An 18,898-nucleotide genomic window follows, 5' to 3' on the forward strand; every position below is an offset into this window, starting at 1 on the left:
GTTACTTTTGGCCGCGCTGGTGCGTTCGGCGGACAAAGCCGAGTGGGGGGGGAAAAGGGGCTTCGGGGTCCTATGACGTCGCGAGGGGGAGGGGGGGCGAGAGAGAACCGATTGCCCCCCCTCGGAGACCCACCCTGCCGCGGCCAATCAACAGCAAGCGGCTAGCCCCTTTCAAACAAAGCACTTGGCAGGCTCCGGCGCAGCCATTGGCCCATCGTCTGAAACCGTTCAACTGGACCCCGTTTCGTCGTGACAAAAGCCCGAGCAAGCCCCTCCGACTTCCTCCCCACCCCCCCCCACCCCCCCACTTGGTCTGTCGACAGAAGCCCGCCAAGCCGGCCCTTTTGGCTGCGCCGCATCGTATACGCCGGGCCCCCCGGCCTTCCCCTTCCCAAGTCCAACGTTGCACGGGGTCCGCGACGGATCCTCACGACTCTGCTTTCTTCACTTACTCAGTTCACTCGCCCGCCACACACACACACAGACACACACACACACACACACACACACACACACATATATATATATACATATATATTAGAAATCGAGGCCCCCGGTACGCCGTCTGCGCGCAACAACCACACACCACCTGGCAGACTCTTCTCCCCCCCCCCGGACGTCCGCAAACAAAACAAAACAAAACAAAAAAAAAAAAAGAAAGAAAGAAAAAAAGAAAGAAAGAAAGAAAGAGCAAGAGAAAACACGCAATGACCCCCCCGGCAAAGCACACCCCGGCGAGCGTGCCCCCCAGCCGCCCCAAGTTCAACTCGCGCCTCGCGTCGGACCGGCTGCGCGAGGGCGCCGCGCCGCACCTGCCTGCGCGGTTTGTCTCGCCGACCGGCAACCTGCGCAAGGGGCGCGTCTCCGTCTTCAAGGAGACGGGGCTGGATGACGCGCCGACCCTGCCGTGAAGGGAAAAAGGGGGAAAATGGGGGAAGGGGGGGGGGGGGAGGGCGCGACGTGACGTTGCGGCGCGGTCGGCTGGCTGTCCCCCCGTGCGGATGGACGGGGCGGGGAAAAGTCACGGAATCAAAAAAAGATCTGCTGGATATCTGGGAGCGGGAGGCATGAGAGTGTTTGCTCGGTGCAGTATACCCTTTGTTTCTTTTTTAGGAGGGCTGGCAAGTGAAATGAGCCAGGCGAGGCGTTGACGCACGGAGGAGCATGGTTGTCTTTTATCAATGAATTGCGGTTCGGCGTGCTGGGCCTGTCTCTTGCTTTTCTTTTCTTTTCTTTTCTTTTCTTTTCTTTTTTTTTCGTTTCTTCTCTTTGCGTTTCTTTTTTGCATCTCGGCTTGGACATGCGAAGCGGTCCATGGACGCATCTCGTCATCAGGGGCTGGGCGTTGGTTGGTCGCATCACGACCAGACACAGCGGAAGCGGATTCATCACATACATACATACCCCAAAACTAGATCATCTAGCTCCCGTAAAATTCTAATCCCACTCCGTCTCCGGGGTAAACCCGGACCAACACCGCGTCACTGCGCTGTGCAGAGGGCCAAGGAAACGCCAAAAAAAAATAAAAATGAAAAAAAAATGCCCTGCCACGCCATGCATCGCAGTCCTGATATGGAAACCGCCCCTACAGCTTGGCCAGCTGATGCTTGGGAATCGTCTTGACAAACGCGAAGCCAAGCCACTGCAGCCACGTCTGATTGCCCTCGTGCTTCTTCTTTTTCCCGTGCTTGCGCCTTGCCGTGTCGTAGCTACCGTCGTCTTCGAAACCATCCGTGTCGCTGCTGCTGCTGCTGCTGCTGCTGCTGCTGCTGCTGCTGCTCTCGGCCCCGTCGCGTTGACCCATGCGGTAGGCCAAGTGGAGGTAGCTCCGGACTGTGAGGTCCTTCAGCTTGAATCGCTTGTCGCTGAACGTGCTGTACTCGACCTCGTAGCGGAACCTCCGAGGTTGGGCTGGCGAGCGCTCTGGCTGGTCGTTGTTGATGTGGGTGAGGTTGGCAAAGTACTGAGTGTACCCGGTCAAGCTGAGAGGCTGCGGATAGTACGCTGGACCGGGCAGCGATGCCTCGGGAGGCTCTTCGGGCATCACCAGGTTTGGGTCCTTGGGCCGCTTCCCCTTGCCCTTCTTCTTCTTCTTCTTCTTCTTCTTCTTGTTCTTTGCAATCGTGGGTCTCGGCTCCGTCGAGACATGGCCATCTGCAGAAACACCGAGAGCAGCAGCCGCATCTTCCCACGAGGTCCGTGATTTATCCTCCCAGACACTTGCATTTTCCAGTCCGGTAATGTTGTACTTGTACACTCTCAGAGTCGGAAAGTAGTTGGGCACGACGCTCGGACTGATAAAGGCGAGCTGGTAACGTTCGGCGTACTTTCCGCCAATCTTTTTGAATCTGTCCCTTTTCTTCTTGTGTCCCTTTTTGAGAGCGCCCGTCGGCTCATCCTCTCCGTCTTCTCCGTCTTCTCCGTCTTCTCCTTCTTCTCCTAGCGCCTCGATGGCGGAATTGGGAAGGTCTCCCCAGGCCTCTCGCAGCTCCCTGAGATAGTCGTTTTTGCCAGATGCTGAAACGGTCTCTTGGTAGAGGGAGGCTCTGCCGGGCCTGGGCTGAGCGGCCGTCGCCCCGGTCAAGTCGATTTCCTTGGTGTCGGCAAGGAGGAAATGATCAATGTTCATGTGGCCGAACAAGGACGCCACCACGACGTCGCGGTATCTCTGCAGCCAAAGGGTATAGCGCTGCCAGCACGTCTCATCCCAATTCTGCTTGCTTTCCGTCCGCGCCGGGGGCACGTGCCCAATCAGAATCACCTTGGCGCCGGCGTGCCGCATCGCGTCCAGCTGAACGCGCAGCCATTCCATGTGCTTGAATCCGGGCTCCAAAGGTTGCGCGCAGCCGTCGACAGCGGCGTTGCGGTCGAAAAAGTACATGGTGTTGAGGCTAAAGACGGAGAGCTTCCCGGGGATGACGTCGACGCGAAACCAGCCGCCAAACTCAAAGGAATGGCGCTGCTCCTCGGGAATGAAGCGGCTCCAGATATCGGCGTACTCTGCAAGCCAGCGGTTTGGCCCAGGGTACATGATGTTGTGGGGAAGAAAGTCGTTGTTTCCGAAATTCGGGACTATGGGGACGGCGAGCTTGCCGGCGGGTGTGCTGAAGGCATCCGCCATCTTTCTCGAGACGGCCCGGTTGGCTTGGAGAACGGTCTTTTCGGATCGAGGATGGTCTTCGTCGCTGTCGTGCCTCGCCGAGTCGCCCGTCCACACGACAAAGTCTATCTCGTCCTTTAGGTTCTCCTCGACCCATTTCAGCGTAGCGTCCACGAGAGAGTAGGGCGAATCGCAGTCGGTCTTTTCAGCGCCATAAGCGCCAGCCGTGCCTTTGCCTCGATGGCAGGCCACCCCGTCCTTGGTAGAGGTGTGGGCTTTGTAGAACTCGTCGGGATGGAAGTCTACACGCCCTCCCCCATGGTGAGTAAGCCGGCGAGTGCAGAGGAAGAAATGAAGAGTGGGAAAAAAAAAATAAAATAGATTTGAAAAAACAAGCTGACCTGTAATATGCAGGAAACTGCCGTGCAACTTGCGCCTTTGCGGTTCCTGGCGCAGCCGTGCATCGGCCTGCAAGATCTTTTGCTGCGAGTCGCCCAAGGCCGGCAAGGCGACGACGGCATGGGTGAGGGCCCAGGTGGCTTGCAGCCAACCAAGAAGCGGCGGCATGATGAAGGAGCCAGTGAGCTCTTGTTTTTTTTCTGTTCGGTATGGGAGCACAGCAGCGGACGGAACCGTGGCGGGACTGGGGACAGCAAAGGGACCAGCCAGAAGCCAGCCAGAAGCCGACCCAACCGTTTTGGAATGCGGCGCAGCCGAGGGAAGATGGGATCAAGCCGTGAGATGGACGCCGCTTTCGAGGCGGGCGCGATGGTTTTATGTCAAAACAAACCACTTTGCCTTCAGCAGGCGGAGCAAAGAAGGGCAAGGGTCCAGATCCAGGTCCAGGTCCAGACGCAGAATGAGGTCATGCGAATGCCTTCACATGGCGTCGCGGCAAGATGAACGCTGCAGCCGACTGGACCTGGGCGTGGGCGTCGAACCCCCTGCACTCGCGACGGCGGGTGACGATGTGTGTGATTGCTGCGTTGTTTTTTCGACTGAAGCACAGCAAAGACGGCCGTCTCTGCACACAGTGCTCTGCACCGTGCAGCCTCCCGCCGGTGATTGGTCGGCCCGGCTGCGGCTGCCAGATCTGATTGGTTGCTAGTGCTGCTGGTTGGTTGGCTGCAACATGGGAGGAAGCACTGGGAGGCGTGGCGTGACTCCTACCCGTGAGCAGAGCAGTTGGCACTGGGTGCGCCGACTAGGTACAGAAAAGCGGGAGAAACAGCGAGCGAAAAGCAAAAGGACAATACGAGTAAAGGAGGGGGGAAAATAATATAAAAAAAAAAGAAAGAAATAAAGAAAGAGGCGGTCAAAAGTGGGTGCAGCATCTCCGGAACGCGAGCAAAAACACGCCGTGAAGGAATTCCTCCGGCCGCTGATGTCATTCTCTGCTCATGCCGCCCCGCCCCGCCTGCTCTTTCCTCAGTGCCTTAGGTGCTTACAGGTCAATACCAGCCGTATGTACAATTAACACGGCACGTACGGAGTACTCCGCACTTGGACTACCCCTTGCCAGCCACCCCTTGCCAGCTGCGTCGTCCCGACTCCAGAGCCGAGAAAAAGATCCCCAAGCCCCAAGTCACGTTGCCCGCACGTGCTGCAGCAGCAGCAGCGTGCCTGTCGCCACGATTTACCATGGGGTGCCGTCACGGAAGCGCAAAAAACACGCTCGGAAACGGTTCTTCACGTACGGCATCCCTCAAACTAGTGGCCACGTATCACGTATCAATCTAGCAAACCGATGCGCATCTGGCGACGATTCTATTCCGGAAGAAGGTCTTGCGTTTTGCACGCGTTTGGCACGTTTGCTTGGGGTAGAAGGAAAGGAAAGGAAAGGAGAAAAAAAAAAAAAGGAGCAGAAAAAGACGCGGGGGGCGGGGGAAGGATCGAGACAGACTTGCCCCTCCAGGATTAGTCAGCCGCGGCATGCTACGGCGGTGGCACGTGCTTGGCCGGTACGTGCCGGTAGGTACACAGCAACATTCCGGTGGCGAGCGTCAAGCTATGCCGGCAAAGTCATGTTTTATCGAAGCGATAAAGGGGGCTGTGCAGTCTTTTTTGGTTTTGCGTCTCCAGCTGCATCGGCGGAATCCATCCTTCCCACAAGTTACAACATCCCTTGCGGGATTCTGTCCAGCGTAACGAGTAAAGTTCACGTATAAGATTAGCTACCTACTTACCTACCTATGTACGCCACCTTGACTACTGTAGGTAGGCAGGAGGCAGATTGCAAAAACGCTGAAGCGTTAAAGAGTCCCTCCCCCCTTTTTATTTTGAAAACCAAAAAAAAAAAAACCCAAAAGGAAGAAAGACAGTAAACCCCCCCCCCCCCCCAAAGGAAAAGTCCAGGAAAATTGCAGGAAATTGCAACAAAAAAAAAGAAAAAAGCCAAAATCAACACAGACACCGTGGCCAAACCTCATGTCCTTCGGCCCATCGGCAGACTTAGTCCGCCTTGTGATAACGGGTGGCAACAAACGGCATCTTGCTGACAACACCCCTTCTCTTGCGTCCGCGCACCACTACGTCAAGCTCGGTACCAGCCTTGTGCCATCCATCTTGCACGTATCCCATGGCAATGTTCTTGCCCAGTGTCGGGCTGGGAATCCCGCTGGTGATCTTGCCAACGGGTTTGCCGTCCTTCTCCACCTTGGCACCCTCCCGAGCCGGAGCGCCTTCGACCACAAACCCCACGCGGCGGACGTCGACCCCGGCGCCGCCCTTGCTCTTGGGCGTCAGTTGACGGATGATGCGCTCGGCACCGTGGAACCCCCCGGCCTCGCGGCGGTCCTTGGGAATCACCCACGCGAGCCCAGCCTCGACGGGGGTCGTGGCGTCATCCAAGTCGTTGCCGTACAGGCACATGCCGGCCTCGAGGCGGAGAGAGTCGCGAGCCCCGAGCCCGGCAAGCCGCAGGCGCTCAGGGCCAGCCACCTCGAGCAGAGACTCGACGGCGGGGGCTGTCGTCTCCAAAGCGGCATACAGCTTGCCATTGAACGAGATCTCGAAGCCGTCCTCGCCAGTGTACCCGCCGCGGCTAATCAAGACGGGGTGCGTCTTGCTACCGTCGGCCAGCCGGAGGTTCGCGTAGACGGCGTTGCCAAAGTAAAGCTTGTCCAAGTCGACCTCGCTCGCGAGGGCTTCCTTGAGAATCTCGGCGGCTTGCGGGCCTTGCAGGGCCACCAGGCCAGAGCGGTCCAGCCTCGTCCACTCAACGCCGCCGCCAAACTGGCCCAGCTGGTCGTCGAAATACTTGCAGTCCTTCTCGAAGCAGGCGCCGTTGGTGACGACGTAGTACTCGTCCTCGCCGATCCGGGTGATGACGGAGTCGTCCACTATGCCGCCCGTGACGGGCCACAGAAACGTGGTCAGCTTGCTCTGCATGATGCCCTGGTTGCGCCAGCCCGAAGGCGTCAGCTTCTCCAGGAACGCGGCAGCGTTGGGGCCCTTGAAGATGTGCTGGACCATGTGGCTGACATCGAAGAGCGACGCGTGGCTGCGCGTAAAGTGGTGGGATTCGGCGAGCGAGGCGTCCGAGTACTGGACCGGCATGCTGTGGCCGGCAAAGGCTACCATCTTGCCGCCCTTGGCAACGTGCAAGTCATACAACGGCGTCTTCTTGAGATCTGATCCGGCCGCGTCGGAGGCATATCGGACGTCGCCGCGTCGCCGTTCGATCCCGGGTCGGGGCGCGGACATGGCCCTGGCGGCAGCCCCGGAGCGGCTGATGGCGAGTGAAGCGCGAACCCTGGGGGCTGCCCGCAACGCATTTCCGAATCCCTTCATCCTGGCCTTCAAGTCAAAAGTCAAGTTTGGGGTGGGCCAAGCCGGGTAGAGAGGGGAGGAAAGAAGGGGAGTGGCAATGGAGGGGGAGATCCTGGCCAAAGGGAGCAAAAGAAGAACAAGGAGAACAAGAGAGCGAAAGACGAATGGCCTCGGACCAAGGCAAAAGGCAAACCGGCGCCCAAGTGGGCAACGAGATTGATCAAATGAACTATCAAGTAAATTACTTGATCAAATGATCAATGGAGAAGGTCCTAGGTTTCAGGACCCGTGGTGGGTGGGGCTCGAGCGTCGGGTTATCCACGGATCCGCTCCCATCTCCGAGCGACGGCCAAGATTAAAAAAAAAAAAAAAAAAAAAAAAAAAAAAAAAAAAAAAAACCGAGGAGAATCTCATTACCTAATGGAACAGAACAAGCTCCCAGCTCCCAGCTCCCAGCTCGTACGACGGCGTGGCCCGATGCAAGCCGCCGGCAAAGTTTCAAACTAATGTTGTCTGATGGCCCAGTCTGGTGCACGCAGACACGCAAAAGCAAAACAAAAGGAAAAGCAGCCCGTCCCATCTATCTGTACACACGCTCGCTCCCGCCGCTTCACATCTGCTCGAAGCTATACTTGAGCCAGCCTCCCAGTGCTCGCAGGCTCTCCCACCGCACATTTTCATCGTCGCTCTGCATCAGCTCCATGACTCTGGTCTTGAGCCCAACTTTTTCCAGCTGGTACCGCTTCTCGGGGACTTCCTTGACCAGGCAGCCAATATCGTTGCAAGCAATGGCGAGGACTTGTTTATCACTGTCCCATGGCTTCTGCATAATCTCGGCGAGCTTACGAGGAAGCTCGCCATTCTCGTACTCGAGGATTTTCCTGGCATTTTCCGCCCAAAACACCTGGTTTCGATGGGGTGGCGACCAGCGGAGATGGCCAGAGTTCAGCTCTGCCACGTACTCATCAAACGTCGTCTTGGTCTTGGTGTATTCGTCGAGCAAGTCCTTGAGGCTCTGCATATCCTCCAGGAGGTCGGGGTCCGTCATGTGGCGGCTGCCCAGATTTTCCAGAAGGGCGGGAAGGCGAGCCAGAACCGCGGTGGGGAGAAGAGACGTCTGGTTCTTCTCCAGTAAGTTGTAAAGCGTAGACAGGATGAGCCTCGTAGTCTTCTCCTTTTGCGACAATCGCAATAGATGGGTGTAGAGCAGGATGATGTCGTACTCGCTGTTCAGATCAAGGGTTAGCATCCGAAATGGAAACTGGTCGTGCGTGCTAGCCACGACGGGTGGCACGACAGTCTTACTCGTTCAAATCGTCTCCAATGTCCTCGGCCTCGAAGCTGAGCTGCCACATGAGCAGGAGGACATGGTACAGAAGTTGAAGGCCCACGCCGCCTCCAAGAGACGCCTCGAATCCCACGTTGCGAACATTGACGTTGGCGCTCCACAGACTTGCGGCCGTGTTTGCGCCGCTTCCTATGCCAGCAGCCGCCCGAAGAATCCCGACAAGGGGCGCAACGGTTTCGCTTCTTTGGTTCCAGAACTTGCCCCGCGATGCACGACCAAAGAGAAGGGCCGAGTATTGTTGGACCGCGATATCTTGCAGGCAGGCGTCGGCACTTTTGGCCAAGCCAGAGAGGTATGTTAAAAGCACGGGCAAAGCCTGATCAGTCGCCTTTGATTCGTCTCGGGCCAGAGAGATGAGGCTCGTGAGAGCGTTGGACGTGAGTAATGGGATGGGGTCCTCTGCAGCGTCGGAACGAAGCAGAGGCAAGATGTGCTTGTACGGGTCGTCGGTGTTTTCGAACAAGGCCTTTGATAAGGAGGGAACAGCTGCGAAAACGGTGCAGATTACATGTCAGCAATAGGCACTCGGGGCATTTTCTTGCAAAAAAAAAAAAAAAAAAAAAAAAAAAAAAAAAAGTCCATGGACAAGAGGTGAGGCAGGAGGGCGGTTTTTGTCGGCCATCCGCCCTCTGATGAGAGGTGAGGCTCCAAGGAGGGGAGACGGGTCCGTCGTACCTTGGAGAAGATCGGCCAGAAGCACCAAGAGATACTGGACGACATTGGCATGCTTGGCTGCCGATTCCAGCACGCTAGGTTGGCCAGGGCCGCCCACAAAGAGCAAGCGGTAGCCATCGAGATCACGTTGGACGAGCTCCCTCTGCTGCTCGGGCTTTTTCGCCTTGTCCACAGCGCGAACCTTTGCATGTTGGTCTTCGGTCAGCGTGCCGGCTCTGACAGCTCCATCCCAGGGGATGGGCCTTTGCCGAATGTTGCTCAGCAGGGAAGCTAGATAGGTGGGCGGATCGAGGGACATGCTGGCAGCGGAAGGAACTTTTTGTCGTCGTCGTCGTCGTCGAGGTAGGGAAGGCGGAGGGTGAGGCGGAGACGACGTGAGCAGGTGGATGGGATACTGCTCGTGAAAGACGAGACAGGAGGGCTTGTGTGGCGATGACGGGCCCCGTGGCGGTGACGGGCCTTTGGCAATGTGCTGAGGTAGGTTGCTTTTGCAGTCGTCAGTGATGGGCGCGGGTAGCTTTGGCCCGCGTCAAAGACTGGTGGAGTTCAATTGCCTCGACCTTTTGCTGTGCCGAAAGCTGGCTGCTGGCTGCTGGCTGCTGGATGCCCCGCCGCAGGCATGACGGGGCCTGAACCTTTAGGCCATGTCATGCGTATGTACTCCGTACCGCACGGAGCGTCAATGTATACGGCCGTATGCCCGTCATGTCGCATGTACATTTGTCAGAATGCACAGGGAAAATGCGATAAAATGCTTGATTGAAGGAACCAAGTCCTCTCTAAGAGACTTGTGTTCCCAGCTATTTATAGTGGGATAGGGGGTACCCCTAAGGGCTTACTGATCTAGGGAGAACTCGGCATATCCGACCTTGGATATGACCGATATCCACATTACAGACAAGCCAATTTCCCTCCAATACACCCCCTCAGGATGTGCTTTCTCTAGGATATCCTGCTATATAGCTAAACTTAGTGCAAAGCAAGATAATAAGTAGAAATATCAATCTACTTAAAACGATGTGCACAAAATGATGGTGCTATTATTAAATAGGCTACCTGTATAGGGGTAAATTGGCCTAATAGCACATATATAAAGTAAGAAAAATAGCAATAAACCGTAGATTCCAATTTTCTATAGGAAATAAGTGCAGCTGTTGAAAAGCCCCTTTCAATCTGATTTTTTAGGGCGTCTTTTGATCTTTATGAGGCTCTTCCTTACTACTAAAAATAATATCGTGAGACTACGGTCCGGCGTTGTAGGATCCCTTTAAAATAATGAGCCTAAGCTGCCGGCGGAAGATTTTAAATTTCTGGCCTATTAGGGGCTTTGTGAAACCGTTAGCAACTATATTGCCCGTTGGAACCTATATAATATCGATCGTTCCTTTCTAAACCTTTTGGCGCAACTAATGGTGATGAATATCTATGTGATGAAGCCGTATTATAAGCTTAAAGAATTCCTCTTTTAATAGGCGAATGGTCTAGATGTTGTTGCATTAAATTGTAGGGATATCGGTATATAATTGGAGCCTAATTTCCTCGTATAATCTCTTGAAGGTGATGACCTCTTTTGCTGTGTGAGATATTGTAAGAAGCTCTGCCTCTATTGATAATATCGTAATAGTATCCTATTGACCCGATTTATATATAATCAGGCCGCTAAAGAGCTTAATTATATAGCCCTGACTGCTTTATTGCGTCGTGATATCGTCGGCATAGGAAGCATCAGAAAATGCCTTTATTTCTGCTATATTAGCCCGGAATTTTATCGTGGTATTCTTCTATGTGTAGCTATAGTCGAGTGCCTTCTTTACGGCTTGTAAATAGTTTGGACCTGGATTTTGAAGGAATCTTAATAGCTGTGATCTAATATAGCTTAGTTCAGGCCTTATAATTATAATTAGATATACCAACGAGCTTACTATTGATTAGTATCGCTTTATATTGTGTGGTTTAGCTATCCCATCGAATGCCTTAAGTCTTATAGTGTGTAGCGGGTGCTCCGGAAGGCGGTCCTTAGTATTATTAAACGCGGTAAGGTTATATTTTATCGCTAGCTTATTGAAGTAAGCCCTTTGTGTGAGCTATAACTTTCCGGCCGTATAGTTGCGAATAACCTTAATTGCTAGGAACCACTATAGCTCGCCGAGATTTTTGATCTTAAATGCTACTATTAATGCTATATAGAATGATTCGAATGCCTCTATCTGTGATTTATGATAAAGCATGACTAGGTTATTAATATAAAAGAATATAATAAGGAAGCTATTAATAAAGATATAGGGGTCCTTATAGACCTATTTGAAGCCTTATTGCAATAAGAATCGTAATAACTCTTTAAACTATAGTAGTAGAGACCTTCGAAGCCTATATAGGGTATATAATAACCTGATGAATGTGAAACTATTGTGGAATCTATTGGGTTATTTGCAATAGATGGTCTTATTAAGTGGTGTATTAAGAAAGGCTGTGATGAAGTTATATTAGTGCGTTTCTAGGTTAAAGAAGTATATTAACGCTATAAGAAGCCGAAATGTTTGTGCTGTAAGCGCTACTGCCTGGGTATTATGAAGATTATAGGGTTATTGATTATTATGAATGCATAATCGTGCCTTATAACCGGTAAGGTACCTATTTTGGTCCCATTTATAGGTAAATACCTACTTTAGGTCTAATGGCTTGATCCGAGGGTCGATAGATGAATTATTTTATTGAATAATGTACCTAATCTCCTTATTTATGACTTTTGAATATTCTTCTTTTGTAGTAGCGATAAATTCTTTATATTTAGGGTGCTTCCTAAGCTCCCTTTATATCGCCGGCTCTTTAGGTATGTTTATAATATATAGTGCCTCTATTATAGCTAAAGGCTTCGCGATAGAAGCTGCGAAAATATTGTGAGTATTTCCTTTGAGCTTTATAAAGAATATATTATCGAAGGGAGTAATCGGCTTAAGTTTATTATTAGGCTTAGGCGAAAATGGCGGGGATAGTAGTATCGCTTAAGCGATAGCTTCTTTAGGGTAGTCTATGACCTTGAGATTAATTTCTATTAGTTAAGGGGTATCGTTAGTGGCTTTATTTTATGCTTTTAGTGCCTATTTAATAATAGGATTGTTAGTAAAGATGTTTTTAATTGAATTCCCGGATGATATAAGTTTAAAGTCGTTAATAATAGGTGTTTCTTTAATATTACTAATGAGGCTATTTAGGGCCTCTTTTTATTGTTTAGAAATCGGTAAGTGGCGTTTATTTTGATAAAATATGGTCTTATCGAATGTAATATAGCTTGAATTGAATTAGCAGCTTCTTTTCAATAAAGGCACCTAAATTAAGTATTAAGTGGTCGAGATATAGCCTGCTAAATACCTGATATAAGCTTTTTGATTGAGCTTTAGATCTTTCTATAATATCCTATTGCGAGTTATTATAAAAGCCTTACATCTATAGGCGTAGAGGTGGTGAATTTATGGACGAATATCTGCTGGTAAGTGCTTCTAAGCAGGCTTATTTTTATAGAGCTAAAGTTAAAGTATTTAAAGAGGTGACTTCTAGTTATTATAAGGTCTTTTTGACTTCCTAGGGCTTTGATTTAGCAAATATACTACTATTTCGGCTGTAATGGGCTATAACTCCTTAGGAAAGCCTACTTATATGTTAAGAAGGGCTATCTTCGTCTTTAATACCCCCTTAGAACGTTCAGTATAACCGTTCTGATATTAATAACTAAGGCTCGAATTTCGAATTATGATGCCTTTCCGCTTAGCTTCTTCCCGATTATTATTAGTCTAAAGCGCCGTTTTATTATTAGAGATGACTATTGCGATCGCTATATCGTATAGGCGTAAAACCTGATTTTCGAAGATTAGCTAGTATCTAGGTAGGTCGGTCTTTCTAGGTATTATAAAAATGCACTTTATTCCTGTGAATCGGTAGGTAAATAATGCTATATATTTATTACCGTTAAAAGTAGTAGCTTATAGAAATAGATCGAAAGAGACTACTTTAAAGGGTTCTTAAGGCATCGAGAGCTTGTGAGATGACTATAATATCTGCTTTACGATTTTTATGCTGCTATAAACCTTATAATTTAAAGCTTCTTTTTCCTTGGGTATCTATAATATATCCTTAAAGATACGATCTATCGAATCCCGACCTAAGTGCTTAAAACGTATATACTAGATAGTATAAGGCGTTTTTATCGAAGTTTTGGGCTAGCGGCTATCTCTTCGAGCTAAATAGGCTTCGTTAATAATTAAGGCTTTATTTTGAGCCCTTGTGATGAATTTATCTATAGGCATATCGTTTCTACTACTTTAGTAGAGGATGTAGGGCCTTTCTTCCACCTAAGAAACTTAAAAGATAACTTTTTATTAACTATTTTTCTGTAGGTAAATCTCGTCGACTTTATTATTCTAGAATAATCCTTTATTTCTTATCTTTTTTATAGCGAGAAGATTTACTATAATCGTCGGATTATATAGAATATTAGTGAAGGTAATTGCCCTTCTATCCTATAATACGATTCGAATAAAGCTAATACCGAGGACTTTTAAAACACTATTATGAGTATTACGAACGAAGTGCTTATTGATATTATAATCGATATTAGTGAACTACTTTATATTGTTGAAAATATGCGTTGAAGCGCTACTATTAAGTATAATACGAGACTTTAAAAGACCTAAATTATCTGGGTAAATTCCTATAGAAAGAATAGATATTGTAAATACCTTATCTTCCTTTTCTTTTTCTATTGATCTATTTTCTTCCTTATTATTGTCGTTATTACTTTTGCCTTTACCCTTTTATTTATCTTGGAAGGCTTTAAATGCATTTTATACCTCTTTGGATTCCTTTTTTATCTTTTTATATGCAGCTTCCTGGCTTTTCTTGCTAATCCTGCCCTTTAAGTGGTTCGGAGCTATTGATAGAGTTAATATCTAATAATTCTTATAGTGAGGCCCCTTTACTATATAGGGCTTGCTATAGTATTTATAGGTCTTTTTCTCTATCGAAGATAAAGCCGAAGTATCGCTAGAAGCGGCTTGTAATGAAGGTTTAGTATTATCGGTTATAAATACTATATAACTACTACTAATTTTCCCCTTCTCTTCTAGCTCCTATTTCTGCTGAATATATTTAATAGTTATTAGAAAATCGAGATATTTATTTTATTCTTATACTTTTACTATTCGATTGAGGATTTTTTCCTTAAAGGCAGGATATTTTTGACGAAGAGCTTCTGCTAGCTATTTAGTAGGCGTATTCCTATTGATAAGGATCGAGTCTATTCGTACTAATCGCTTATATAATGTGGAGATTTCGTTAAACTATTCCTCTATATTATACCTTCTAAGGTTATATCGTATAGCCTATATAAATTTTTCTTCGAGGTATTTACGGATAATAAGCTGAACCGGTCGTATACGTTCTATTAGATGTTGAATTTTTTCTCGAACGTTCCGATTGCCTGCTACTAATATCTTATAGCTAGGGCTCAGTATTGATTTAAACTATGCTATATACGCTCAAAGATTCCGACTAAATATTGTATAACGGTCGTTCTAAATATTATACTAAATATTGGCTTATTTTATCTATTCTGCAGTAGTAATATCACTAGGGCGTTATATCGGCTTGAAGTGGTAGTTTTCTTTAATATTCTTGATTTGCTGCGGCCGGATTATTCTTATTCTTACTAGGGGTGTTACCGATGATGCCCTAGCTGCCGTTACAGCTCTAGTATTTACAGAAGGGGTACGAACTGCAGCTTCTATTGATAAATCGGCTATTGCTGCTGATATTAGTGTTGATGCTGATGCCTGCGTAGAATAGGTAGGTTTATCTAATTCCTATGCCGGCAGAAGGGGCATATTCAATATTGCCGAGCCCTTAGGATTAACGAATATCCAAATATCATCATCTAAAGCATGCTTTTGAATGTAATTATACTAGATATCCCAGTTATATCGGGATATCAGCTTAACTATTAGTTTGGAGCTATTATTAGTAATAGTACCTATTTTCGCTGATAATGATGTTTAGGGTACGAATTGATCTGACGAAAATAGCGGTTAAGATATCGGTTAGTTAATTCTTAAAGGAAATATCGCGACTTTCCGAATAGCCTCCTTTTTGATTAATAAGGCCATACGAGTATAATAGCAACGATACTTTTAAAGGATTTAATGGGGAATTTGGAGCTTGCTCAAATAGGATCTGTAAAATAGTAGCTTTTACAGCAAAATAAAGATAATAGTTGATCTTAAGGCTGGGCCATAAGGTAAGGGATAACAATAAGGTTTTTGTTGTGATATTTACGCAATTGCTACTATATCAGAATGCATAGGGAAAATGCGATAAAATGCTTGATTGAAGGAACCAAGTCCTCTCTAAGAGACTTATGTTCCCAGCTATTTATAGTGGGATAGGGGGTACCCCTAAGGGCTTACTGATCTAGGGAGAACTCGGCATATCCGACCTCGGACATGACCGATATCCACATTACAGACAAGCCAATTTCCCTCCAACAACATTCATTCGCAGTTGCTGCTAGACCCTCAGGTGCTCCATACCACCATTGGCATTCCAGAGTACTCCGTACACTCGGACGAATTCTTCCGCACCCCATACACAACGGAGTGCAATGCAATGCCGTTAGATGTACGGAGTACGGAGTACGGAGCAGCAGGCGCTGCGTCACAAGTAGGGTAGGCGTTTCTCGCGCATGGCTCAGACCCGATTTGCTTTGCTTGCGCGGGTCAACGCAAAGCGCGGTGTGCTGCTTCCGCGTCTAGTCTATGCCCAATTGCCCGGTGAATTCCCCCTGCAGCAGCCAGGCATCTAGCACGATTATCTGTGACGCCGTGCTGGTGGCGATACCTTGGGTACGGAGTACGCCCAGCGCCTAATCCGTACTCTGCACTTTACGTACCCATGTACCAGGTAGGTAGGTACCTAGGTACCTAGGTACTCAATTGTACACCCTACAGAACTTGCCTAATAGGTACATCTACCTAGGTACCTACTCGCCAAGCATGGGGTTGCGCAGGTTGGGCAGTGGGCGAAATCTGCATCCCAGTCCATATGCGTAAAGGCAAAGCTGTGTTCGATTGCATGAGTAAATCCTGACGTCCATACAGGCTTCCCCGTCGTAGCCTGTCATGACCATGTGCGCTGAATGAAAGATGATGGTGGTGGTGGTGGTGGTGGTGGTGGTTTGGCAGAGTACGGAGTTGGCCGTAGGGCAAGACAAAACAAAGAAGTAAGAGTGGTGTGTTTTAAAAAAAAAAAAAAAAAAAAGAAGAAAGGAACAAAAAAAAAAAAAGAACAAGGAAAGAATAAAGACTGCGTTTATTCCACCAAGGAAAACCAGGAGCCAGAAATGGATGCTGGATGCTGGATGCTGGATGCAAGAGAGTGACAGGCATCAATTACCGCTTCTTTGTCCAGGTGGGGGTGCTGCTGGCTGCTGGCTTGGGGGGCGGCTGGGGGGAACCCGCCTGGGGTCAGTTAAAATATAAGCTATGTGTCGCCCCGCCTGGTCGCTCCTTGAAATGGAGGGGCTGGGCCAACCGCGACACCGCACGTCCACCAGCGCCCTAAGTTGGGAGGAGGTTGGGAATTGACATTGACTGCATGTGGACTGCTGGCATCTTTGACCCCCAGCCAGCTTCCAACATTGGCTTCGCCTTGCTTGCATCAATGGCTTAAATGCCAGCCTCTTGATGCGTGGCGCGCCCCAGCAGCTCCCTCCTTTTCCCTCTCTCTGCTCTCTGCTCTCTGCTCTCTGCTCTCTGCTCTCCTCCGTCTCCTCTTCTTCTTTCCCTTTGTGCAACATCCATATATCCATCAAAGGAAAACCGTCGTCTGGCATTCTTCCACTCGGCTCGGGCTGCAACGTCCTGCTACCCTCCAAAACTTGAACGACGATCCCGCTCGCTCGCCCCTCCTAGTCCTAGGCCGAGAACGCTTGAGCGGCACGCGAAACCAGACTGACTAACCTGGCTAACCCAACACAGCCCGCATTCCAGTCAAGACCCCCCTCTCGCCGTCTGTCTGCCGCCATCTCCTCTAGTCGTCTTGGCGGGACCAGCCGACGATGCGAGCACGAATCCCCTTCTCGCCGTCACAGCCTCGCGCGGCGCGCTGCCTTCCGCTCTGGCTCCTCCTGGTCGGTGCCCGCGTCGCCCTCCTCGTTGCCGCTTCGCCGTACCCCAGGGATGCCCTCCACGACGCCGGCTACTCCTTCGTCATGCCCCGAAACTGCGCCTCCTACTGCGGCGCGGATAACCAGCTCTGCTGCGGCTCCGACGAGGCCTGCACCACGCTGGCCGGCAACATTGCCACCTGCCTGCGCGGCTCCTACGCCGGCGGCTACGTCGTCACCACGTGGACCGAGACCAGGACCTACACGAGCACCATCATGACGCATTGGATTCCCGCGCCGAGCCCGACGCCCGGCGTCGACTGCAAGCCCCAGAGTCCCGAGCAGCAGCCCTGCGGGCCGATATGCTGCGCGGGCTGGCAGACGTGCGCCTACAGCGGCCAGTGCGCCGCGCGCCCCGGCTACGTCGAGCCCTCCGCCGTCGTCATCACGTCCAATGGCGTCGTCACGACGCGGTACTCCGCGCCGTACCGCGTGACCGGCGTCGTGACCGTCGTCAACAGCGGCGTTCCGTCCACTCCGCCCGCCAACACCGCCGCCCCCGCCGCCACCACCACCACCTCGGCCAGCCCGACATCCACTAGTGACGGAGACACCATCGGGGCCGACGGGAGCAACAGGGGTGGCACCGGGGGCGGCTTGAGCCCCGGCGCCATTGCCGGCATCGTCATTGGCACCCTGGCCGGCGTCGCTCTCCTCATGCTCCTCTGCTTCTGCTGCATCGCCCGCGGTCTCTGGGGCCTCATCTTTGGCGGCAACGGTACAAAAAAGAGGGAGACGGAAAAGATTATCGTCGAGGAGGAATCCTACTCCCGCCACGGTAGCCGCGCGCCCTCTGCCTACTCTCGTCGCGACCGCCACTCGGGCTGGTTTGGCGGCCGCCGACCTGCCCCCGCCGGCGCTCGACGTGACAAGAAGTCGGACGGCAAGTGGTGGTTGGCCCTCACCGGCGGAGCTACCGCTTTGCTCGCCTTGCTCAACTTCAAAAAGGACAAGAAGCCTGTTCGCAAGGCGGCTCCATCCTCGAGGTATAGCGACTCGTACTACACCTACTCGGACGCTACCGATTACACAATCAGTAAGTCCCTGCCCTCCCTCCCTGCCAGGCTTGATTCCTGACCGACGGACCCAACGCCGCACCGCACCGCACCGAACCCCTGGATGAAGCAAGGCGGAGGGACTGAGCTAACAGCAGCCGTGTCAAACAGGTGCCTCAAGTTCAGGCGGTCGAACCCATCGCACCGGCCGCACCGCCCGCAGCTACCGCAGTGGCCGCTCCCGGGACAGCCGAGGCGGAGCGTCGTACTATTCCCGCGCCGCTTCGCGTCGACCGTGAAACGGCAGCCCGACTGAAACCCGACTGGACCCATGTCCAGCCCCGATATAAACATATTGCATTAAGCATTGAACATTGTCTCCACTTTGGCATGATTCTGTGGACTTTGTTCCTGAGCTTTACGGAGTACACGCCCTTTCTTCTCCCGCATATACTGAACATTCCACTTGGTATTTCGGCGTCCTGGTTCATATTGCATTTAATTTAGCCTTGAGCATCAGGCTGGCAGGGTATTGGATTTTTTTTTTTTTTTTTCAAATACATCTCTTCGTTTTCTTTTCTTTCTCCGCGCTTTTTCAGCATATGCATTTTTTTTCTCGAAAGACAGGCGATTTCGCTCCCGCGTTCGAGCTGAGATTGAGACGCATCGACTGGACGCCCAGAGCCGCCTGTAACCTTGGGACAGGGATCTTGCTGCATTTGCAACGAAGCGATGCCGAAAGCTGCCGCTTGTTTTTACGAGAGCGTGGTGCTGGCCAGACATAGAGGAGGCGCTGC

General features: G+C 50.6%; 4 protein-coding genes across 4 annotated transcripts; 1 reads left to right on the plus strand and 3 right to left on the minus strand.

The window, feature by feature from the left end:
* Window positions 1-1,585: 1,585 nt before the first annotated feature.
* On the minus strand, window positions 1,586-3,667 carry UV8b_02384 (uncharacterized protein; the record flags this gene model as incomplete). Its single annotated transcript, XM_043139882.1, has 2 exons — window positions 1,586-3,402; window positions 3,502-3,667. The coding sequence occupies 2 exons, from the start codon at window positions 3,665-3,667 to the stop codon at window positions 1,586-1,588; spliced, it is 1,983 nt and encodes a 660-aa protein (XP_042995816.1).
* Window positions 3,668-5,551: 1,884 nt separating this feature from the next.
* Window positions 5,552-6,892, minus strand: UV8b_02385 (uncharacterized protein; the record flags this gene model as incomplete). The annotated part of the gene is made up of 1 exon (XM_043139883.1): window positions 5,552-6,892. One exon carries the CDS (start codon window positions 6,890-6,892, stop codon window positions 5,552-5,554), a length of 1,341 nt encoding a protein of 446 aa, XP_042995817.1.
* A 589-nt stretch (window positions 6,893-7,481) lies between these two features.
* UV8b_02386 (uncharacterized protein) lies at window positions 7,482-9,192 on the minus strand (the record flags this gene model as incomplete). The annotated part of the gene is made up of 3 exons (XM_043139884.1): window positions 7,482-8,097; window positions 8,177-8,705; window positions 8,895-9,192. 3 exons carry the CDS (start codon window positions 9,190-9,192, stop codon window positions 7,482-7,484), a joined length of 1,443 nt encoding a protein of 480 aa, XP_042995818.1.
* A 7,806-nt stretch (window positions 9,193-16,998) lies between these two features.
* On the plus strand, window positions 16,999-18,400 carry UV8b_02387 (uncharacterized protein; the record flags this gene model as incomplete). Its single annotated transcript, XM_043139885.1, has 2 exons — window positions 16,999-18,142; window positions 18,273-18,400. The coding sequence occupies 2 exons, from the start codon at window positions 16,999-17,001 to the stop codon at window positions 18,398-18,400; spliced, it is 1,272 nt and encodes a 423-aa protein (XP_042995819.1).
* Window positions 18,401-18,898: the final 498 nt, after the last annotated feature.

The sequence above is a fragment of the Ustilaginoidea virens genome, chromosome 2 (genome assembly GCF_000687475.1).
Source record: "Ustilaginoidea virens chromosome 2, complete sequence".
NCBI lineage: Eukaryota > Fungi > Ascomycota > Sordariomycetes > Hypocreales > Clavicipitaceae > Ustilaginoidea > Ustilaginoidea virens.